This window comes from Poecile atricapillus, chromosome 12, assembly GCF_030490865.1.
Source record: "Poecile atricapillus isolate bPoeAtr1 chromosome 12, bPoeAtr1.hap1, whole genome shotgun sequence".
Taxonomy (NCBI): domain Eukaryota; kingdom Metazoa; phylum Chordata; class Aves; order Passeriformes; family Paridae; genus Poecile; species Poecile atricapillus.
In genome coordinates this window covers 4,650,270-4,674,847 of record NC_081260.1, presented here as the reverse complement: position 1 = coordinate 4,674,847, position 24,578 = coordinate 4,650,270, and the positions used below count along the sequence as shown (strand labels likewise).

The window sequence follows — 24,578 nt, the reverse complement described above, 5'->3', positions numbered from 1 at the left end:
GGCGTGCTCTGCGCGCGCAGGCGCGGGGAGCGGCGCTGCTCCCTGGTAAACAGAGCGGCGCGGCGGCGGCGGGCCCGGGGCGCACAAAGGGGTGGCGGGCCCGGCACTCCTAGCGGGGCTGAGGCGGCGCCCATGGCGGAGCCAGCTGGGGCCGCGGCGTCGCCGGACATCGACCCTGATTTTGAGCCGCAGAGCCGCCCTCGCTCCTGCACCTGGCCGTTGCCGCGGCCCGAAGCGGAGACGGGCGGCGCGGCTGGCGCGGCGGAGGAGGGCGCAGGCGGCGCGGCGGCGGGGCCCGGCCGGGCCGAGGGGGCGCGGGCGGGCGGCGCGGCAGCGCGGAAGGGCGGCTCCCGGCGCAATGCCTGGGGCAACCAGTCCTACGCCGAGCTCATCAGCCAGGCTATCGAGAGCGCCCCCGAGAAGCGGCTCACGCTGGCGCAGATCTACGAGTGGATGGTGCGCTCCGTCCCCTACTTCAAGGACAAGGGTGACAGCAATAGCTCCGCTGGCTGGAAGGTGCGTGACGGGCCGGGGCCGGAGGGATAGGCCTTGTGTGCTGGGGCCGGGCCGGGCGAGGAGCGGCTGCGGAGGCGCCTCCCCGGGGCCCCGGCCCGCCCCGCCGGCCGCTCCATGCTCACCTGTTGCTGCTGCTCGTCTGCAGTCGCGGCGTCGGTGCCAGTGAGTGGTGCCCACGCTGCGAAGCCTGGGCTTTAGCTCTACTGAAAGCTCCGGGCATTTCTCAGATCCAGCCCAAGCGTCGGCTCTGTGCAGCTGGATCAGCTGCTGGGGGTGGTTATGGCATGGCCCTGCGAGGCTATTCCTTGCGCTGTTTGGATTTAGAAACTTTTCCAGGAGAGAAGGGAGAGTAATTTAAAAGGCTGTGTCCAAGTTTCTCTGTAAAGCCTCGGTTGAAGGGTTTTTAGTCACAAGGCTGCAGTTCTTTATCACGTGACTGTGCTAAAGCTCAATATAAATAACTGTCATGGCAGGCGTGCTTGGCTTTCAAGAAGGTCCCTTGAGAAAGGGTCCTGTTTCCAGGACCGTGATGGGGGCCTTTACTGGAGTTTGGAAGAGGGAAGGCAATATTTTGCTCTAAAGGTTCAGCAGTGCCTTCTCTCGTTCTGGAAATAGGCATGTGCAGAGCCTAAAAGAGCTCCAGACTGTTTCAGTCCTCTGCCTGTGGCGACCTCGTGGTCCCTTATCTTTAGTCTAAAGAACTCCAGCAAAGAGAAAGGGAAATGTGAGAGCTGGCTTGCAAAATAGCCCCTCAGCCTTTCCTGGTGTATCAGAGTGGATGCCATGGAGACTGGACTCTAAAGAGTGTGATCTGTTGCTCTCACTACAGACTGGAATTACACTCTTGTTTGCAGTATTTATTAGCAGTTCATCCATTCTGCATTTCTGCAGGAGGTTCAGCTGGCACGGGCTTTGGGGCTTTGGGCTTCCCTGACTCCAGCCACGTGTTCCTGTGTTTGTCTGACTGAGCAGTAGGTGAGGACAGAGAGTTAATTTCAGACAATAAATAAATAAATAAACGTCTGTTTCTGGTAGGTTGGCTTTCAGCTGGCTCAGCTCTCTGAAGCGGCACACCACGTGGTGGTGTGAGTGCAAATATTTGCTCGAGAGGGTAGAAACATGGTGAGAGGGATGCAGCTGTCAGAGCTTGGGCTGGCACATGTCATTTCACCTTTCCTATTTATCACTTACTGACAGCTCCTAGAGAGTGCATCTAGTTTAACTAGTATGGATCATTTTCTGTTATTTCTATGTGTAGGTTGAATCCTGCATACTAAGTTCTGATTTGGGACAGTGTTTGAACTTTGGTGTTCTTACTGGAAGATAGTTCTTGTTTCCTCAGGCTAGGGCTACTTTCCTGGTCCTGCTGCTCCTGAATGCAGTCATGCTCATTTAACAAAACTGGTGCATTTTCTAGTCAGGAATATGTCTGAGTATCTGTTTGGCAGTAAGGTGTGAGATTAAAGTTCAGTGGGGCTTCTGAAATGCTCCCCAGATACTGTGGTGGAGTGTAGTGAGATGTCCTGCTGGACTGGATGCTGGAATAAGTACACTTCTGGCCTGAGTCAGTATGGCTGTTCTTTTGTTGTATCCATTCACGTGTAATGGGACCGTTAGTCTTAGGTTTTACTCCGTGTTTTAATAATGTCTCACTTCTGAGACATGTACAGGTAGATTTAAATTCCAGAAGTTCACTGTGAGAATTTGTGCATACATGAGAGTGAGATTCCCACTCAGATGCTGTCATAGCTTTTCTGTGATTCACTTTTTAGTGTGTTTTTTCAGCCTGGGAACAGACTAATTCTTGCTTTAGAAGGAGAAGAAAAAGAAACTTCTTGCCAAGAAAGATGAGGGCAGGCAGAACAACAAAAACAACTGTGATGGGAATCAGCCTGTCTTATGATTAGAGCAGTTTGAAGCTCTTGATTTTAACCAGCAAACAGAAAACCATGATAGAAATACAATACATTTTCTTTCCTGCTCACTCACAAAATCCTGTTGGCAGAGCTTGGCAGGATGTGTGACCATACTTATAGGAACTTATTTCTAGTCTTTCTTTCTGTTAACATACAGTTACATAGGTTTGCAAGAGGTTTTGTTTGTTTTACTGACCTCAGTCTGTTTGCATTCAGATGTGTTAAGTGAAGGGACATCAGACATTTACAGTTTTACAGATGGGGAGTCAGTCAGGTCAGTTCAATTTGACTTTTGTGGATCTACAGTAAAATTAATAGGTGCTTATATAAGACAGACTGGATAAACAAAAGATGTGTCTTCATGTGAGGAATGGACCTGTCTGGTTGGGTTTTTTTTTTGTTGTTTTATTCTTCCTTTGTTATTTTTAGAGCTGTGAAGCTTGCATGTTTTGTGGGTTTTTTAATCTGAAAAGTAAAAGAAAATCTTCTTGTTGTCTTAGCTTTAGTGATTTCTCAATTTCTAGGTGAGTGATTTTCCATAAAGGAAATAAATGGGAAGATGTTAAAGGTAGTTGTAGCATTTTGATGCCTGTTAAGATGGTGGTACAGCTCTAGAGTTTTGGCATTTCTGTCTTGTTTGGACGGAGCCACACTGATATTACATTTTATTTGTATGTAATGCAGTTTAATAGAGAATTTTGAATAAGTAATTAAAAGCAACGTGTCTTTAAAAACTCTTAATCTACTTTAGTTAATATAAACCACATAAAATCATTGTTGTTTCATAATTAATTTAGAGCTGTTCTACTCCACTATACAATTGGGGGAAGTGCAGCTGTTACAGACTGCCAGGGTGTAACCTCCATGAATTCCGGAAGAATCTGTGTTTTCGAGGAAGATGGTGTTGGCTGCTCTTGAAGTACTTCAAGCACCTTGTAAAGGACAGATTTGCTGTGCGTGCAGTCTGTTCTTTCCCTGCAGGAATTCAACTGAAGTTAAGAATTAACCAGCCAAAGCAGAAGTGTCATTGCAGAGTGCATTTATAGGGGCTTCTTCGTAATCCTTCCCTGGGTGCTCTGCGGGATAGTCTGGATATCTGTGGATAAAATGATAATTCCTTTTGGTTTTGAGATTACTTGCAAGAGGAAGGTGTTGAGGGTTTTGAGTAAAGTGTATAAACCCTGCAGAAGCAGTTTGCACTGGTTGTTGCATCCATGAGTATGAGCAAATTTGGCACAGTGAGGAACAATATGAAGGACTCATCTTTCTTGGTGGAACAAATAGTGTATTCTCCCCAAGCTCTTGTCTTTTTCTTTGTAGAAGCAGAATAAACTTTTAAGTTGTCCTTTTCACCTTCCAAAACTATGTCACTGAAACAAAAATCAGATGTCTCCTATGTATGCAACATAAAGTGCTATTACAGTAATTATGGGAAGCTGATGTCACACTTCTGCATTCTTGTACTCCCTATTTATTTCAAATGTGTGCATGGATATACACAACATATGTACCTTCATACATGTATATATATATATATGCAACAGCTCAAGGAACTGTATTATGAATTATAAATTACCAAGTGTTCTGTTTATCTAAAACAGATGTCTAGATCTTAATCTGTGTAAGAGTGGGCAGCATTTTCCTGAAAAGCCTGCCATCCCAGCCTTGTGTTTGTGCTATGTAGCTAATATTAAATGTTGACCAGATGGATCAAGAGACCTGGCTGAGGGCTCAGACACAGTCACTTCACTGGCTTTCAGTGCTTCCGTGCTGGATCTGATGGTCCCCAGCTTCTCCCAGAGCTGTGGATATCTGATCTGGCAGAGCATGTGCAGAGCTCCCTCAGGTTGGAGCAACTGCTTGTCCTGTGGCCCTCTGAAACTCCTCCATGAAAAAGAATAGGCCAGCAGATAAAAGCAAGCCAGTCCATTTTCTGGACTATTTCTGCTGTGCTGTGGCTGGCAGATTCTGCCAGGCTATCTTTATTTAATAAATTCCAGTTCAGTAGATACAAAATCATGTGAACACTAGTTTTGGTAAAGTTGAAAAGTTTATTGTTTATTGGTGTGCTGTCTGATCAGTCAGATAACTTTGTTTTTTTCTGTAGTCAGATTTGCAAATAAGGAATTATAAGTTCCTAAAATAGGTACATTCACTGTTTCTTTATAGCTGCTGTTGTGTCCCTTTATACCTTAAGATTTTATTTTTTTTCTTGCTCAGATTTGTCAAAACCTTAGGTTCTTAGCTTGAAACAGTAAGGGGCCAAATCATTATCAGGAGAACTTTCTTTAATTTCACTAAGAAGCCCTTTACCCAGATGGGAACATCTGGTGGCAGTGCTGCGTTTACTTTGAGTTTTGGTAATGATAATTTCAAGATATAGGATTACAGAATGTTTTTGGTTGGAAGAGACCTTAAAGATCATCTCATTCTACATTATTGCTGTGGGCAGGGATGCTTTCTAATAGACCAGGTTTGCTTCAAGGCACATCCAGCCTGGCCTTGAACACTTCCAGGGATGGGGCAGGCATGGCTTCCCTGGGCAGCCTGTGCCAGGGCCTTCCCACCCTCACAGGGAAGAATTTCTTAATGTCCAATCTCAACCTACACTCAGTTTGAAGCCATTCCCCCTTGTCCTATCACTCTATGCCCTTGTAAGCATTTCCTCTCCTGATGGCTTGTAGGCCCCCTTTAGGTACTGAAAGGCTGCAATGGTTTGAGAAGACATTCAGAATATTTCCCTGTCTTTCCTCACTGAGACAAAACTGAATGGATGCCATAAACCAAAAGGAAACACAAAACTTCAGCTCAGCATCTTGGCTCTGAGCAAAGTGTAATTCTGCCCAACCTTCAGTCTGGTGCAGGTTTGTGCAGAGGTGAGGCACAGTGTGGAGTCTGGAGGTGTTTCTGCTACGCCACTGACCTCAGTCTGTGAAGAAAGGCTGCTTTCTGTGACTGTTGAGAAAGCCTGTAGTGTTTATTCATATGTTCATGTGCCTGAAAGGATATGATTCCCCATTAAATCTTCTGACACTAAAAATGAAGAAGTATATGTTCTAAACTGAATTGGAATAGCGATGTCATTGCTGTCATCACTGGTACTTCATTTAAGTCCACCTACTCTTTAATGGTGTTGTAGGTGCTGCTCTCTTTTAGTTTTGATTTATTTTGGTTTCTTGGAAGTTGCTGCCTTACAAAGGGGAAGGAGAGTCTGGCTGTTTGAATCCTGTGTAGCTGAGGGTGGGTAGAAACTGCTGGATTCTTGTCATTACCTCATGTGGCCCAAACACATTCATGTGGTATTAGTGATGTGCTTAATCCTGGCTTCAGGGAGATGTTCCCTGTCCCAGCTGCTGACAGCCTGAGTTTCCTTAAAGCAGGGGGGAAATAAATAACAGAAGCTAAATGACAGTTGTTCAGATGCCATGCTGAGGAGCTCAGCATGAAAACCTGGTGAACACAGGTGGATGTTGTCTATCGTCTTTCTCTTAACAGAGTATTTTACCTTTTAATCCCATTAGTCTTTAAATGGTCTGGCCACAGTGTGTAGAGTCTGGTGTAGGTGAGGTGGGAGGAAGGCAGCTGGGCATGGCAGGGTGTTGCGGATGGCGGAGTGCTGGGTGTGGAAAATGTGTCTGGTGGCAGTACAAAGAAGCGGAATAATAGTGCAAATGTGGGGTCACCAGGTGTCCTGTATTCTAGGTGGAAGAAAACTCATGAGTACTCAGCTGTGAGGAGGGCCAACCATCACAGTGTAGTAACATACACTTAGCCCTCCTTAAAGTGACACTGATAGGCCCATGTTGTAATGCCCTAAAGAAGTATGAAACACGAGATTTTTATTTTTTTTTTTTTTATTTGAAGCCTTGAGTGTGGTTGTTCCCCTCAAAAGTTGGGAAAAGCTTGTCTTTTAGTGAAAATTCATCTACTTCATACAATGCCGGTCAAGCTACTTAAAGATTTTGCTGCTATTCTTTCCTGCTCCTTGCCGGTTTTTTCTGGAAAACTGCTTTGCTGAATGGTTATTCCCTGCAGCACAGCTCAGTTATCCATGCAGTCCTCAGAGAAAGCTGTTCCTGGGTGTCTTGGTTTGCAAAGACAGGTGTCTGCTCAGGAAGGCAGGAGCCTCTCTTGAAATGGAAAATGTAAACCCCCCCCTCCCTCTGAATTACTATAATTTTGAAATCAAGAGGCTCTCAGGCAAAGATATGGGAGTAGGAATAACAGTTCATTTTTAGTATGTATAAACAAACAAACAAAAAAAACCCACAAAAATAATAACCTGCAACTTAATAGGAAAATTAAAATGCAGTAGTACAAAAAAACAGTGACAGAGTCAGAATACAACCTGACACCCTGTTTGTCAGGGTGTTGGTAGCAGACTGTTTAAATGGTGGCTGCAGTCCTCTTGGAGTGCCAGATGTCATTCTGTTGAAGCAGTAATCCTGTAGAAGGGTGTCGTTTTCCTCCAATGGTACAGTGGTATTGTAGATGGATCTGGTCTTCCTCTGGGAATCCAGGGGAGAAAGGCTCCCTGTAGTGTTCCAAACCTCAGATTATATCCAGGTAGGAATGCTTGGCTCCTCCCCCTGGGTGGAGCATCTCCCAATGGGATGATGTCATTTTATCAGTCATGCAGTGAGACTCAATGGCCCATTAACAGAGGATATTCCTCTGGAGGGAGGATGGGTGGTGGAAGAGATAAAGAACACTGCCCCACCTGGTTTGAACAGATGGTAATAGAATACATACTTTTGGTTACATCTTGCATTGCAACCTAAGACACTGGGCTGCTGGTATTACTTGTTCTGACAAGTTTCTTCTGCTCTATCTAATCCTTAACAGCTTTTGTTATGTATGCCTGCCTGTCTTGTAAATTGCCTCAGTCTTTGCTTTTTAGAGACCTATGATCTTTTTCTTCTGGCCTCCCACTGAAAGATTACAGAAAGGAAAATGTTCTTCCTAAGATAGAGATCCCCGTCTGCTGAGCTTGACATCTGTGCTCGTGTGTGCCTTCTGGAAGGGGATTGCTGGGGAAGTGTTTCATCTCCCTGGCTCTGGAGCAGTTGTTTACTTGCTGGTGCAAAATCTCTACTAGGAACACTTTTTCCTGAAGCCTTTGGAGCCAAGTGGCTGAGACAGGCACTGACAAATACAGCAGGCGGAGTGTTCTCCCCTTGCAGCCTCCAAGAATGCCATGGCAAATGATAATTCAGCACAATTATAGGCCTGGCAGTGGAACACGTGGAACATGGCCCTGCACTGGGATGAGACCAAGTTCTTTGTATGCCTCCAAGGCAGTGAGAGTGTATTACAGGCAGCTGCAGTGATTGCTTTTTCTTTTTTTTTCCCTTCTTTTTTTTAGCTGGTTTTTTTTTGTCACTCATCCTTTGGAGAGACATTTTGTTAAAATAATCTGATCCTCTGTGGTTTGTAGTTTAAACTTGATGTTTCCTGGGATAATGGCCAGGAAAGGAAAGAAGCCACTGCATCTCCTGGAAGGATAGCTGCTGTGTCTTGTCTTTCTGAGCATTGTGCTTGGTCCTGAGTGGTCTGCTAGCACAGCACAGGCCATGCACCACTGTTGTATGGAAAAGCTCTGCTGGGCAGAGCACAAGATTCTCCTTCTGCTCCTGTAAACTTCAGTTTTATGGTAGGGAACCTCAGCTGTACCTATAAAGCTGTATAGTTCCCTGGAAAGGTTGTCAGTGGCCTTCAGTCTTCTGCATTCACTTCACGTGAGCATTTTCCATGGTCTGTGGCAGTTGCCCATGAGGCTGACTGGGCAGGAGAATGGCTTGGTTGTGCTACCAGCTCCTGTGGCTATTTCCCTGACATGAGACTAAGGCATTGTTTGGTGCTGGGCAGGATCCACAGCAGCACTAATGTTGGTGTAGGGGCAGGCCTGATTTGATGGTGAGAAATGTTCTGTCCTTTAACTGTGGCTAGGAGATTTTATCAAAGAAGAAGACTTAATGTTCTGGTAACTAAGATTAAGGGAATAGTTTGCATAAACTGCTAGCCACACTTCTGTGGCTAGTCTGTATGTCCTAGTTTGAAGACAGTGGTTATGACCTAGGGAATGGTCCACCCTTCAGTGTACAATAAATGTCTCTAGCCAAACTTGATTTTTTTGCATACTATCTGTCCTTAATTTCAGACTGGTTTTGTCTGAGTGTGGTTGGCAGGAATCATCTTTGATCTGTGATGGATTTAGAGACACAGACTGGCATTTTTTTTTTTTTATGGCTATGCTTAACATGCAGCCATAAGTACCACTAAAAGATACCTAAATAAATAGCAATAACCTCCCCTAACTAGTGGCTGAAGATGTTCCTAAGGATTTGAAGGATTCCTGCCTGCACCTCTTCCTTCAGGTCATGCTTATTTATGATCAAAGAGTTACAGAGTCAAGACCTTGTGTGTTTTGCAGATGCTTAGACCAGCTGGGAGCCTCCTACACTGCTGAAGCTGAGCATCTAAAAATGTCATCTGTATGTTTTCTGGTGTGGGTTGCTTAACATCAAGAAAGGAAATATGTCAGGGTTGCCCAGGTGACTGAACTCTGTCATTTCCTCTTCTGTCAGGTCTGACTTGCAGTTCTGTGATTATTTTAGCATAATTGATCTGTCCCTGGCTTTCTCAGTGAGATTGAAGGGTGCCCTCCATGTGTTAGGTGTATTGAGTCACTCTAGCAGGTGCTTTCTGGTGCTGTCCCACAGCACCCAGGCTGGTGGGTGTGTGCATTCAGTTGGAGTTTGGGACACTCTGGGCTCAAGCCTGCAGGCAAAGCTGGGTCCTGCAGGTGAGTTAGGGCTTGGGTGCTGCAGTGCAGTGCTCAGCTGCCTCCCACAGTCTGCAGGAGAGGTGCAAAAACGATAATGTAGACATTGCAGTTTAGATAAGTTAACCCTGTTGGGAGAAATACTCAGGTTTTTTCCTCTGCCTCCAACTACGTGTTCTGTTCTCTTCTTTAGTTTTCAGTGCTTGACAGTGCGGTAGTTCAAAAAACATGTAAAACAGGCAGGAAAAATAGTTTCCAAAGAAGGATAAAGCTGCTTTTCAGTTTGGTTTGCTCTCTGGACTGGCTTATAGGGTCACAGATACTTGTGTTACGGAAGGATGAGAGTTGGAAGATGAGGAAGGAAGGAGTGGTACAGCAATTATCTGTTTCTACAGCTTAGCCATTATGTCAGTTCAGCAGTAACACGTAAAATTACTTTGAGACTCTTTCATAGAAGGTGCCAGGCTTCATTGTGCTCATGTGAATCCTATTCTTATTCCAAGATGTCTTATTTCAAGTTGCTTTTCAGCCAAAAATTAGTTACACAAATTGTTTCTTATGATACCCAAGTTGCCATCATGAACTCACAGGCTGCTTTCAGGAGAATAAATGAAGAATTAGTGACAACTTAGTGGTTCTTATTGCTGCAGCAGTGTGTATTCAAAGTTATGTACATTTACCTGGGAAAGGGGATAGGATTCTTTGGAAATGAAAGCAGCAGCCTTGCAGGAGACAGTGCACCAGTCTGAAATACTTGTTTCAACACTTGAAGGAAAGGAAAGCTTTGTTTAGAGAAGATGCCAGGCAGGACTATTGTACAGCTATTACTGTGAACAGCTCAAATAATAAAACTGTGTAAGAGCATTGACTGGCACATGTTCCATCAGGCTCTGGCTCTGCAGTCATTCTCCAATTAAGAACATGTGTATTCTTTGATTCCAGTTGCAGCAAGCAACCAGTCTTCTCCAAATCCTCAACAGCCAAAGGTTAAAATGAAAGCTAACCCAGGATGATTCTCAGATCTCCTTCAATCTCCATTAAAACTTTCCACTTTGCCTGTATTGTTTATCTATCAGTGTCTACTTTTTTCTAGGATAGTACTTTTGGTGAGGTGGCCAAAATTAGCATGGGGAGGATTTTCTGAGAGGAAAAGGGTGGGGAGAGGGAAAGCAGCAGACAGGAAAAAACTGTGTTGAGAGTTGGTGGAAAAAGATGATAAAAGCACTGTTAATTTGTTCAGAATTAAGAGAGTATGCTTGAAAGCTGAAGGTTGTTACATATCTTTTAGTTTAAATGAAAAAGATGTTGCGCTCAGACCCCTATTATGTTTCCAATGCAGCACCTTTTAATGATCTGTAATTTGGCCATCTGAACAAATTAAGTACAGATATCAAATAAATGTGCAGGCCTCAAGGGGAGTTTATGGAGGATCTGTTCAAACAATGAGATTGTTCCTTCCCGATTCTAAAACACTGGTGAGTTTATCAGTTGCAAGACAAAAGTTTAAGTTTGATGATGGTGTACAGACTTGTTAGCTTGCAGTTTTCAGCAAAGCTAAACCAAAAGGAGGGAGCTGGGAGAGGCAAGGAATGTGTGTCTTACCCAGCAGAAAGATGGGAGAGGCTAAAACTGGCTTGTACTGTGTGGGAGTGCAGTATCCACTGAACATCTTACCCTGTCAGGAACATGCACCAAGGAAAGCTCACAGCCTCCTTGCAGAGGGAGCCTGGCAGTCTCCAGGATTGTAGGACTCTTGTTCCTTAAAGTTTCTCTCATTTCTCCAGTTTTGGGGTGGAGATGTTAATGGGTGCACTGAATAGAAGCATTTTGCCATTTCTCTTTACCCAGTCTGTTGGATTCACTGTTATGCTCTGCTTGAATCTGACTGAAAACTGGCTATATAAACATTAAAAAAATTGGCCAGGCTTATGCTGGGTGAAGGGGTTCACAAAAGGGTGGGAACAGCAATAGCTCACATTCAGGTAGGCTTGTATTGAAATTGAAGGTTGTATTTGAGAACTTTTTTACTTGCTCTGCCTAATTTTTTGCAGATTCTGTATGGTCTTAAAAGTTCTTTTGTGTTAGTATTTTGCTAGCTGAAAGCTGCTAGTTGTCATGGTAGCTTCACCCTTGGTACTGCAGTGAAACATGGCACTGCTTGCTAGTGCTGCAAAGCATGTTCAGACAGAAATAGCAGATTTTTATGGATAGCTTTTTGTTATAACTTTCTTCTCCAGATACTGACTGAATATGTTTAAGCTTGTGAGGTTTCTAAGTGGGAGATGTGTCAGCTGTCAGGTCCTCACATTTTGTGGTTTTATTTCTTTTTTTTTCAGAACTCTATTCGACATAATCTGTCCCTGCACAGCAAGTTTATTAAAGTCCATAATGAAGCCACAGGGAAGAGCTCTTGGTGGATGCTCAATCCTGAGGGTGGCAAAAGTGGAAAAGCACCAAGGAGAAGAGCTGCCTCCATGGACAACAGCAGCAAACTTGCAAAAGTCAGAGGTAAAGCATCCAGGAAGAAGCCTCCTCTCCAGTCTGCACCAGAATCCTCTGCTGACAGTCCTGGCTCCCAATTTCCCAAGTGGCCTGGGAGCCCGTCCTCAAGAAGCAACGAGGACTCTGATGTGTGGAACACCTTCCGGCCTCGAACCAGCTCCAATGCAAGCACCATTAGTGCCAGGCTTTCTCCTATCCTGACAGAGCAGGATGACCTCCATGATGAGGAGCTGCTTCCTTCTCTCGTGTACTCCAGTGCATCCAGCAATGTTCCACCAACTGTGACTGAGGAGCTTGAGCTCATCGATGGGTTAAATTTGATGTCTCCCAGCTCATCTGTGCTATCTACCCAGCAATCTGCCTCGAGTGGTCAGATCCAGAGAGATTCCAGCTTTTCCTTGCAGAGCCCAAATGCAGCTGGTCAGACTTTTGGCAACTCCCTCTTTAACCCTGTTGATATTTCACTGCAAAGTTCTGTTGGCCATTTCTCTGCTCCTCAGACCTTGGAAGCTCTTCTGACACCCAGCTCTCCACCTCCAAGGGATGTTATGATGACTCAGGTGGATCCAGTTCTCCCACAGACCGGTAACAGGATGAGCAGCCGAACTCTTCTGCTTCTGGGTGGACAAGCTGCCCAGAGTAAGATGAGCTCAGGCAATCCACGAGGAAAGCCTGCAGAGCAGCAGGCAGAACCAGTCGGTGCCAGTGTTTTGCCATCAACACTTCCCATAGTGACATCTCCTCAAAACACTGCCAGCATCACCAGTTTGAAGGCTCCAGTTTCTGCAACAACTGCCCAGTCAGTCCAGCTGGGCAGTCCAGTGCTCCTTTCATCTGCCAGCCCTGCTCCCTTGGGATTGAACCAGGACAGGCTGCCCACTGACCTGGACATTGACATGTACATGGAGAATCTTGAATGTGATATGGATTACATAATCAACAGTGAACTCATGGATGGAGGACTGGACTTCAATTTTGAACCTATTCTGCCTACTCCCAGCTATCCCAGCACCTCACAGGCCTCCAACCATACCTGGGTACCAAGTTAACTTCAGGAGCACAAAAAGGTAGGTGTAGTTGTGTAAAATGCTACAGCTCAATAGTGGAAACAGCCCTATCTAGGATGGTTCCTGTGCCCAACTCTGCAGCAGTTAAAGGAACCTCTTTGAAAGCACAGTAAAAAGCTTTTGGAAGAGTCATGTTCCCTTTTAGTAGGAGAAAAGGCTGTTTAAAGGTAGGTGAATTTAACTTGCCAGGTAGTCAGCTCCTTTATGAAATAGAACAGCAACCTGAATGAAACTCCTGTTGTCTCCTGTCACCCAAGATGACTCCATCACAGGACATCAGGCAGTGCCTACAGCACTACAGTTGACATGAGAGCATGTGCTGATTCCGTAAATAAAGACATCCACCAGTATGTACAGAATGGTTGAAGTGAGCCGAGCACATACTGTGTTTCTATCCAGGTTATTATTATCCCTGCAGAGTTCTCTACTATGTGTAGTAGCAAAGCCCGTCTGTGTCATGACTGCTTTGGTCTGTGTTTAGAGGTCACAGTCACTCTTATCATACCTTCTGCCCTGCCCTTACCTGGGGTAGTGTCTGTTAAGTCAGGTAAGCTGGCTCACCAGCATTAAATACTGAATTGCTTCCCATTATTAGAAACAGGAGTCTGCAGTTTGGATGGAGGTAGAAGGATGTGTTAGTGCTATCCCATGTACAGCAAAGCTGCCTCTTCAGCAATTTATCATATTTGCACAAATAGGGTAATTTTGGCAAATAGTGTATATGACAACAAGACTTAAAAATATCTTCTTTTTGTGGCTGTAACACCCTGATTTGAAACACTTAAACCAGAGGCGGTAGAAGAATTGGGGAACTGGAGCTGAAGGCCTGCTTCACACTTGGAACTCTGTTAGCTGATGGAAAGTGGACAGACTGGAGCATAGGCTGGACATTGGTTGGAAAGTGGACGCCTTGCCAAGAATATTTCCTTTTTAGGAGGCAGATATGGTATTTGTCAGTGTTGCAAATTCAACTGTTAATACTGTCCAGCTGAGCAGGCAGAAGTAAGGGCAAACTGCAGATACTGCTTCAGTGGTGGGAAGCCCTTAAGCTTCAAAATCATGGGGACAGAGATTATCATCTATTTGACCTTAATACTCTTTCCTAGGCATCTGAGTAACTTGGAGGTGATTTGGACCAGGTGACCTCTGTCAGTGCAGCCATTTTCTACAAGTGTCTTGGGTCTAGACAGAGTAAAATGCTGTCATTTGAGCTGGTGTTACTTAAACTGTGTGAACATATTGATGCACCACTATATATATTGAGGTTTTAAACACAACTTAACTCCCTCTTATTCCAAGTCACATCCCACTGCTTAGGATGTCATTTCCTAGTAGTGTTCTTCTCTTTGTACCTAACACATCTCTTTATTGTAGGGAGAGAGGGATCAGTTAAGCTTTTCTGTTTCCTCACAGGGCTTTTTATAGTGATGTCTGTTAGCTGTGCATTTGCTGAATTACTGAGTGTCTTAAATTGAAATTGAGTTTCTGTATTTCACTTGAAGATATTCAAAGACAAATTTGGTTGACAAAACTATGGTATCCTTCTGTTAGGACTGTTGGCAAATTAGTGGCAGAGGCTGTGGCTTTTTGAGAAGTGTTTCCACTGTTCTGAGCTTTTGTGTTGTAGGTTTTGTTTGTTTGTTAGGGTTTTCTTTTTTTCTTTTTATGCCATGCTAGGACAGGCCATTATATTTGTGGACTTTACAGGGGTGAAATATTTTTCACAGAACATATGCAAGTTGTCCTCCACTCCCAGGCCAGATAGACAAGACCTCTTTTTACAGCGTACCAGGTATAGATTATTTTTTAAGAGTGTAAAGCAGAGAAGCTGAGGAATTATTTATCAAAAGGTAGGGTCTAGTACAGTTGAAGATGTGGATATAATCAAGTGCCTAAGTGGGAGAACAGGAGCTCTTAAAAGCACAGTTATGTTCTTGTTCCGTATTGTATTCTGTGTGCATTGCTTAATCAAAACAGAGGAGGTACTGATGTCAAAACCCCTGGATTTTCTTTGTTCCACACATGCAGTTGAGGTTATACTTTCTGGAAAATATGCTGGACATGAAGGAGTGAGATCTGGAACAAGTTCTGAACCACTATTGTGTTTGAGCAGAAAGCGTAGCTCCCACGTGCCTCTCGGTGCTCTGGTCACAGCAGTGCAGCCCGAGGAGGAGAGGCCACACCCTGTCAGTGAGCTTTGCTTCAAGCCTTTTTTTCTGTCCTTAGATTATGTTTGCCTTTTCTGAGTTTCGCAAAGCTTTTCTGTTTTGCCTGTATGCTGGAGTCCACGGAGTGGGATGAGGGGGAGATTTTCCCCAAAGGAGAGCAAGTATTGTGCAAAAGGCTGCCCAGACAGAGAGGTGGATCAGGTTTCTAGCAAAGAGGGAGTGGGGGAGCATGTGGAGAGAAATAGGAGTGTTCCTGGGAGAAGGCAGAATGCTTTCTCAAATTAATGAGTTACAAAATGAAGAAAGCTGCAGGCATCAGTGTCTGTGAGGAGGTCAAGACTGTGTCAGTTCTCCCTTACTGCAGTGAGTTCTTAGGACCCCTGTTTAGAAATCACTTTTCAGGGAAAGCTATATATTGTCCTGGTGTGGCACTTTGCCTTTTGTATCCTTTCTCTTACTGTGTTTTTCTCTGTGTTAAATTCACACTGGCAAAAGCTATTCTTAAGTGATCACTGACATAAAGCTGTTCTGAGTAGTTCCTGTGGGCTTAACTCATGCCCTCCTGGGTCAGTTATGGGTTTAATGCTGAGCAAAAACTGTTTGTCAGTTAATCACAGTGATCATGTTCTGATTTGAGCAGCCAGAATGAAAGTGAACTGGGGAAATATTTCTCTTTGTAGACAAGAGGATATCTTTAGGAAAGAGTACTTAGTCTTATCTGCAGCACTCAAGAAGATATGAGCTATTTGGTGTTACCTTTGGTGCTCAAAGCTCCCATGATTTTATCCTCTTCTTGCAAGTTAAATGCCAAAGACTTGTCCACAGCTTCACCAGGAGTCTGTTTGAACCCTGCCTGTGTTTCTTTGCATGGGGATTAGAGATCAAACACTGAAACTTTGTTTCAGCCCAGCAGTGATGCAGCACCCACAAAGTGAGCAGTTAGCCACAGAGGAAGACAGTCAGCATAGAAATAGAACTGCCTTTTTTATAAAGTGCTATTGTTTTTGTTTCATTGGTGAGTGTAAAATCCATCTACTCTTTTGGAGTATCTTTTGGATATTAGTTAATTGTTGTTAGTTGTTCAGGTAGACTCCCTATAGCTTCTCAGTCTGGAGAACTCTTTATCCCTTGCCCAGTTTGTTCTGGATTCATGCTTTTCTTACTCTATCGAATTCCTTTTGCTCCAAACATTGGATTTTGTCTGACAGAACATAAATAAAATCCTCATAAACTTGCAATTTCCCAAACCAGCCTGTTGCTCTGGCTTCTGTTTTAACTTGCTGACTTTCCTTGTTCAGGGCTGATTCCCTCTTGTAGTCTTTTTTTTTTTTTTTCCTTTTCACAGGTTTATTTCATGCTCACTGTTACTGAATGTAGCTGATGGGATGCCCTACATTTATCTCACTGTTTTGCGTTTCAAAGTAGATTGTATATCTACAGTAGTAGTTTTATGTCAGCGGCCTAAGTCTGCTTAGACTTATTCCAAGTCTTGTTTGAATGAGTTGTGACAGCTTTATTTGAGGTGAAGCAGAAGACCTGAGAAGAGACCTTGAGACTTTTGGGGGATTAAGGTATCTAAAAATGTTTAATTATTTGTAAGGTAGAGACAGGATTTCTTTATGTGGGTGAGCATAAACAGTTTGTGTGTGATTTTTTTTAAGTGTCTCTTTTTCAGTCTTTTCCCTGACAGTTGATACTTGTGGTTGTTTAAGGTGAAGAGTAATTTTCATCTTCCTTGCTGCTTTCCTGCAATGCCTCTGGTGGTAGCCAAGTCCTTCTTTAAACTTCCTTATCTTGAAGAGCCTTGTTGGTGCTGTCAGCTTACAGGAGTAATACTTACTGTTGACCTTTCTGTCTTTCTGTCTCAGTCATACTCTGAAGCTTGGAGCTGAGCAATTGCATCCTCCACTTAACTCTGTTGATCAAGGTCTCTTGTGGTCTGTTTGTTCTGTAGGGGCAGATTGGTAGTAATTAACTCCTTATCTATGCATCCAGGATTCCCACTGAAGCAGTGCTCTAACCAGTCACTCTTATTTTTCTTCTTCCTAGTGTCCTTCAGGTTTTGAACATTGGGTTCTGACTTCACTTCCCACCCCAGCAGAGAAGAGAATGGAGCATGTTGGATTCAGTTTCCCTGCACATCATGCCTTGGGCAGAAGGGGCTGCCCATCTGGGAAGAAGGGGCAACCTGCACCTGGCTGCAACAGGAAGAGTTCAAAAATAGTAATCCTGTTATGTGCCATGGCTCTTCCTACAAACCTGACCCTGCCTTGGACCATCTGGAGAAACCCATGTCCAAAGGGGAGCCCTGGTAAAAACCTCGGCCAGAAGACTCTGTGCCAGGCAATAGTGTTTTCCTGTGTGATGAGTTGGGTTTGGCTGGAGGAATCTCTCACTGGCTGTCCTCTATCTGCTATGGCAGAAAGTCTCCCAGTGCCTCGGACTGGTGGAGGGCTGGTTCTGCTCTCACTTGGCTTGCCTCATGGGGCAAAGTAGTTGGACTTTCTGATTAAGCCACCAGATGTGCACTTGGTGTCCCACAGACTTGCAGAGGAGTTGGTGGGAGCTTGTTGGTAGCAGCCCTGTGCTGTTTCAGGGGTTGGTTTCAGTGTGCCCATCACTGGAGTGTTCATCATCATTCTGCAGGGAAGGGTGGTTATCATGGTATAGAAGGCTTCCCGTTGTCCCCCTGGGTGGAACAGGAGGACACTGAGTTTTTCACTGTGCCAACTGAGCCCCATTGAATCAGAAGCATGTTTTGAGAAGTCCCTATGCTGTTCTCAGCACTTTCCTGATACACCAGGCTGCTGTAAAATAAGCACAGGTGCTAGTAGCTGCTTTCTGGGACATAAAAACATTGTTTTGGGTTTGTTTTTGATCTGTCTTGCTACAGCAGCAAAATGGAAAGCCTGGGTGTGGCCTTAACAGAGCCCTGGTTGCTTTTCAGAAGGGCATTTTCTATAGATGAAATATTTTTTTACTAATCTGGGAACTTTCTACAGTGAATATGAAGCCAATGTAATGTGTGTCCCTATTACGCATCTCTCCGTCTGCAAAGGCAACAGTGACAGACTCTTTTTCAGAGCTGTATTGGGAACAAACACATTTGATGTTTGATGATGTATATGATTGAGGGGAAGGAATTGGCAGGTCCCCGTGGTTTCAAACCACTGTGGGGAAGAGTTGTACATTATTGTAATCTATATGTAAAAGTAGGTTCAAATTACATAGAAGCTTTTCTAAACCTTTTTAAATATATATATTATATATTTTAATTGAAAAACGAGATTATTGGATAAAATGAAACAAAACACATTTGCTGCATCTGTCCCCTTCATACCAGATAACACTACAGTATGGGAGGGGGCAGGCCTAAGGCATTTTGGGCCAAGAAGCTGAAAATGTTGGAAAGGGAAGGGAAGGACACCGCAGCGTAACTGGGGAATGGCTGCTCTCCCCAGAAGAGGCAGAGGGAAGGTGCCTGGCAGGGCATTCAGCCACAGCTGTTCAGGTTGGGCAGTCCTGCCAAGCCAAGAGCACAATGGAGAGAATGCTAATCATTAACAGCGCTCGTTCTCAGCTAATCCTGTAAGTAGCTGGCCTGCAGCTGATCGACAGGACAGATTCCCTAGTCTGCTAAGGAGATGGTGTGGACTGGATCATGCTAGATCTGCTGGCACTCTCTGTAGCCCTAATGGAGGGCATGACCTGTTGTATTTGGTAGCTCAATTTGGTTTCTGAGGGTTTTTGTTTTCTTGCTGAAGCTTCTGGTACTGCTGGGGAACTTGAAGCCTGTAGGCTCACCCTCAGGGTTCCACCTGGGATCTTGCTCTGCCTCTATCCTCTTGCAAGACAGAAATTAGGGGTCAAAAGATAAATTCAGTGGCATGTCTCTGTCACTGTTCTGATGCTTGCAGTGGCAGGGTCTGTGGGAGATGTGGTGCTTTCATGGTGTTCTGGCAGGCTTGGTCTAGCAGAAAGATTCTCCAGTCGTTTTTGAAGGTGGCTTCAGTTCAGAAAGTTTGTATCATGCAGCACAGTGAGCCACACTGTTACCAGCTTGTCTGCTCTGTTTTCATTTTCATTTGAATGGAGATTGTAACAGGAGAAATGGCCTGGTTGCCTCCAACAAGGAGTCTTCAAAAGTCTTATCTACAGCGTGGTATGCCATCAAAGCCTTTGAATAGTTTGATAACCTGTGTTTTGAAGGCTGCCTTCATGGCAGACCTCCCAGTGATGTTTCAAATTTACCCACAATCTACATGTCTGGCCACACCTCATTGTAACAAATAAACAAAAAAGCAGCTCCTAAGCTGGGATCCCAGGGTTTACACACTTGAGGCATGGATGAACATTCTCACTGGAGTTAGTTCATTACACAGGTGCATAGATACCCTTTCACAACACCTGATGGCACATGCCACACATAATAATCAGCCATTCTGAGCTGCAGTGAACAGACTGGAGAGGTTTATGTTATTTGGTACATAATATGCCACCTTGTTAGCTTGGATCCTGAAGGGAACTTGATCCAACAATGTACAGAGCAAGTTGAATGGCTGCCCATGATTCGCAGCCAAGTATCAAAGGACAAGACACCAGTATGTGTGGTCATGTTAAATGTGAGTCTCTGGCTCATTGCCCATGAAAACAGAACCCAAAGCAATAAAAAAAGACAGTAACCAGTGCTTCAGACCAGAAATCCATGGTGAGCTGTTTCTGGCTGGGTTGGTCTGTGGCAAAGAGGTGCTGTCTTCAGACTGTTACAAAGTGTCCCATAAGTGTGACAGCAGCGGGGAGCTAGCCTGGTCTCTGTCTGCGGAGAGCCTGGCCCTGAGCACTCAGGTAGCACCCCAGGGACATCTGACATGTCTCAGCTGGTTCATGTCCTTGACCCGATCTGCTGAAGGAGGTGCAACACCAGGGCTCATGGTTAGTGCTCTACCATGTGAATTCAGAAATGACCCTGTCCCTTCAGTAAGGAATAGAATGCATACCTGTTTTTTTTCCCCCCATATTCCTGGGCCATACTTCTGGAGGCAGCACTGGAGATAGGAGCACCTCTGGCTGGAGTCCTGCTGTACCAAGTTCCTGTAAGTGACATTTCTGCCTTGCAGTAGTCTGTACAGGTGCTTTTTGTCTCCTCAACACAGCAGGAGCTGTCAGTGGTTGAAGAATCCTGAGAGTGCACTAGTGCTGAGAATGGTGTTCAGAAGACTCATGGAGTGCTCAATAAACCATGAATGTAATGTTGCAGGCTCAAGCAAGCAATTTATCTTCTTTTTTTTTTTTTTTTATGTTTAGCAGGATAGCTTGTATTGTGGGCACAGAGGGCAGGGATGCAGAGAATTTGGGAATTCTACATACACTTCATTTTCATAAACCTTGAGCTTTTTTAGCCTGGGTTACTTCCTCACAGGACAAGGAGACTCTAAAGTTCCTAAACTGCTGCTTGCAGAAAGGATATACCTGGCAAGGGGTTGCTCAATACTTGTCCAATTTTTTGTATTCTTGCCCAAAGTATTTGCTACTGCTGCTGCTGAAGACCAGATAATGTCTTGGTGGCTCTTTAAGCTGCATTAGCACCACAGGCCCCATACTTTGTGCTAGTTTTTGCTCTAATGAAGTATTGGGCTGAGATTTTGAGAGCAGCTGTGAGTGGCATGAGAAGGGAAGGGGCCAGTGAGATGGGGGAGTGATGCTGCTGAGGGGAGTGGGTAGGAGACTCTTGGCATGAAGCATTACTTTATGCTGTGTTCCTTGTCCTCACTGAGCTCAGGCAACAAGTTCCTCCATCTTCAGAGGATCAAATGCCATCTTAACATGCATTGAAGCCACCATGCAGCTCAGGGCCACAAAGGGTTCAGGTAACTAAGTCCTTGGAGCTTAGTAGGAGGCAGACTTGTTTCTTTTATTTACACTTGGGTTTGGCAAATTGCTTGAATTTTTTTTATAATTTAAGCATATTTTACTTCCAAGCATGTACTTCGAGCTTCATGTGAGAGCTTGGAAAATTGAAAGCTGCCAGGAACCCTTAATTTTCCTTGCTGGTGTGTCTAAAACCATGTTAGCCCTATCCTGTACTGCTTTTAAAACAGCAGTCAGATCATCCTGATGAGAGGAATGAAGCATTCCAGAGCCTGGGTGTATTCATAAACAAGAGTCATAATAGAAGCAAGTAGCACTAATCAGCTTTTCCAAAGGAAATGCCTAGAAAGCTTTTATGTAGATAATAATTTGTTAATTTTCTTACTTAGCTGCTTATTTATAGACACATTCAAATGCTTCAGGGCTAGCCTTGCTCCAGGATTGAGTAACCTGTGTCTGGTGCCATGGGTAGGAGTGCCTTGGGAGTGGTGACCTGGACTGTCACCAAAATGTGAAAGTTTGGATCCATTATTAAAAAAAAAAACAAAAACAAAACAAATTAATCAACTTTGGGACATGAGCATGAACAGGGAATAGCTTAGGGCTTGCCTCAGATGCATGTCCAATGAAAAACATGTTCTAATTAATGTGGGGAAAGCAAACAAGAGGTGACTTTGAAGCCTGAAGGATCTGTCCATGTGAAAGCTTGGAGCATGTGCTAACCCATCACCACACTTGCTTGACCTTCAGGGAAGGGATCCCCTCTCTTCACTAGCCTGTCTGTCTTTCCCTGCACCCTGATGTGTCTGTAGCTGATGGAAAGCAGTATGATGGAATCAAAATCACTCCTAATACTGTGATGTAAAGCAGGGAGAAGAGGCAGCAGAAGCTGAAGGTATAAGAGCTGACAGTGTTGCATTTATGGTTCTTTGGCTAAGGCAGTGTTATGGTGTGTGGTAGAAGGGGATGTTCTGGGACACAAAAAGAGTCCTTGGTTTTCGGAAGGGCAGTGGTGTGGGACTGGTGGTGTGGGGTTCCCCAGGGTGTCTTGAGAGGTTTGGCTACATAGAAGATAGGTTACTTCTCCTGAAGGAGCCACCTTCATAGGGCAGTGGGGGTGGTTCTGTGAAATGGTGCTTCCAGCACAGTGAAGTCTTCACCTGGTGTGATCCCAGGAAAGGCTTCTGCATTGCTAGCACAGATGTCTGCTGCACACAGGGCAGGCACCACTACCTGACATAGTTTCCACCACATCCCCTGTGCACTCTTCCACCCATTTCTCACAATAATTTTTTTTTTTTTTTTAGAAGACAAACCTCTGCTTTTGATTGCTCTCTGTAGCAGTGTAACTTCTGAACCATTACAGGCTTTGTTACCATCTGTGCTAGCAAGACCGTAGAATGTGCTAGACTAGGGGGGAACGTTTGAAAAATAAAAACCTGTAATCCTCTGTTCTGTGTCTCATACAGTTTGTTCTGTTCTCATGGCAAGGGCCAGCTATTTTTCCTTGCCCTTGTCTTCTTTCCTCTGCCATCCTCACCTGTTACGGCCCCTGTGTCAGTGGAATGCCCCTTAGTTGGCCAGAGGCAGAAGGGTTGCAGTGTGACCACCCACAAAGTCTCTGGTGTGCTCTGCAGTGTATAGAGCCCCTTGTTGCAACTTGCTGGCAGTGCATGGAGATCCATGGAGTGCCAAACCCTGAAACTGACCCTGGGGAGTTTTAAATCCTGCAGGACTAGTCTAGAGTTGTTTTAGTCCCTTAATTTCTTGCCTTTCTAGACCTGAGTGCTGAGGGTGACTCTGTTTTGTATAGCTACATTCAAATATCTTGGTGTGTCAGCAGCAGTGGTGGCAGGTAAGGAGATGAGAGTAAGGAGGGAAGGAGTGTAAACCATGGATTCCACTGGCCCGGTTAGATACATGGAGGGCAAGTTGGGGATGTTCTAACACTGCTGAGGGTAAAAGCTCATTTGTGAAATTGCACAATGTGTGTACAGCCAGAAAATTTTCTTTCAAAGCCTTAGATACTCAGTATATTATTTTGTAATTCTATTCTTTGCTACAGTTAATGCAAATAACTGTATAACTCTAAGGGGCTCTTAAGGGTCCTGCAGCAAGATTTAACCCAATTTACAAAAATGGGGAATTAGAAGGAGATCCTTAGGGGGGACTGTCTGCCCCTCATCTGTTCCTTGGTACCTGGGGCTTCTTGCAGGCACATAATGATGGGTGCTGTTGGAGACACAAAATGCCAAAGATTTTGCAGTTGAGTGGATCAAAGTGGATGTGTTCAAAACTTGCTGCACAACAGGGGACCATGCATTTTCCCAGTAGCCATTAACACTTCTTATACTTCTTTGAGCATTGGCCTGTGCCATTTAAACACTGCCAAGGAGGGCAAAATAGGAATGCCTTAGCTCAGGGTTGCTTTTGATGAGTGTGACGCTGTCTTCAGCAGTCACCAAGAGTCCTGCTGTGTTCTGTGGGCTCAAGGCATCGTGTTTGCACCTTTCTTGCAGTCTTGGAGACTTTGTAGCTCTCCCAACTTGTCACCATAAGTATTTTGGCCTGTGCGTAGTTGCCTGCGGAACCAGCAGCAGTACATGAAGCCAGTGCAAAAGCAGCTTTTCTGCTCAGCTGGGTTTCTGGCCAGAGTCCTGCTTTGCCTCCAGCCCCTGCTGGTTGATGAAGACCTGTGTGCCACCAGTGATGTGCCCACGTGTGGAAGCACAGTGGGGAAGGCTACTGCCCTACTCCATGTGTTCTTTGTGGTGGAGCTGGGGCAGAGGGAGATGGGTGCACACTGCCTTCTTCAAGCTGTCCTCACCTCATGTGCTATTACTTCCCCTTCAAAGCTGTGGTAAGAGCAGCAGTCAGAGGCATGACTTTGAAGGGGTGAGTTGTAGGAGCTGTGGCAGTACCATTGCTGCAGTATGACTTGGTGTTGTCCATGGGCTAGAGCACACCATTCCTCCTACCATGCTTCTTGGGAATGGCTCAGCTGTTACAAAAGGAGTCCTGGCTGCACCTGCCAGCACTTCTTTCTGCTACAGGCTTTGCAAGAAATTCAGTTACTGCTTTGGGCATGTGCCTGCATCCTCCCCTCGGTAATCCCTGGTACAGCCAGTGTCCCAACTCCCATGTGTAGGATATCCTGGAAGGTTCCTGTAGAGGTGAGCCAGTCTGTACTCTGGCAGTTCTTCCAGGCATAGAGCAATAAGGAGGAATATCCTGGCCCAAGCACATGAAGGATGTCGGGGCCACCAGGGCAGAGACTCAAGCGTTAAAGTTGCCAGACTTGTGGCATGCTGTTTGTGACTGCCTGCAGTCTCTCCTAGCCTTGCCAGCAGCTCTGCTTGTTTCTTCTCAGGGCTGAGAGCGCATGGAGCCCTTCATCTTACTGATATGGCTGGCATTTGTGAGCTGGAGTGTGTGGCAGCTGCCCTAGCCCCTGCAAGGCCAGCCCTTAGTGCAGGCGTAGAGATGAGGCAAAAGGGAGGCAGCCTCACATCACCTGGGAGAGGCAGTCCCTCACCCCCAGCCAGAGCCATGCTGTCATTGCCTTGTCCCTTTCCTGGCCAGCACCGGGTGGTGGTGGGAGATGAGGATGCTGCTGCTGGCAGCAGGCTGGGAGCCAGCCTCATGCTGCCCAGCACTGCTGGCTTCAGGAGCAGTGAGCCCTGTGGGGAACTGGCTGCTGTGACCCATCCCAGCCCTGCAGGGGATACAGCTGCTGTTGCAGGGACAGCAGGGAGAC

At 45.2% G+C, this 24,578-nt stretch overlaps 1 protein-coding gene across 1 annotated transcript; it reads left to right on the top strand.

The window, feature by feature from the left end:
* The first annotated feature begins 18 nt into the window (after positions 1-18).
* FOXO4 (forkhead box O4) lies at positions 19-22,272 on the top strand. The gene is made up of 3 exons (XM_058848137.1): positions 19-516; positions 11,553-12,785; positions 17,003-22,272. Exons 1-2 carry the CDS (start codon positions 133-135, stop codon positions 12,765-12,767), a joined length of 1,599 nt encoding a protein of 532 aa, XP_058704120.1. The 5' UTR covers positions 19-132; the 3' UTR covers positions 12,768-12,785; positions 17,003-22,272.
* Positions 22,273-24,578: the final 2,306 nt, after the last annotated feature.

Bases quoted from the DNA above. Each gene is read 5' to 3' on its own strand.
- FOXO4 (XM_058848137.1), top strand. From the start codon at position 133: ATGGCGGAGCCAGCTGGGGCCGCGGCGTCGCCGGACATCGACCCTGAT. The intron at 517-11,552 runs GTGCGTGACGGG...TTTTTTTTTCAG, and splicing joins ATAGCTCCGCTGGCTGGAAG to AACTCTATTCGACATAATCT.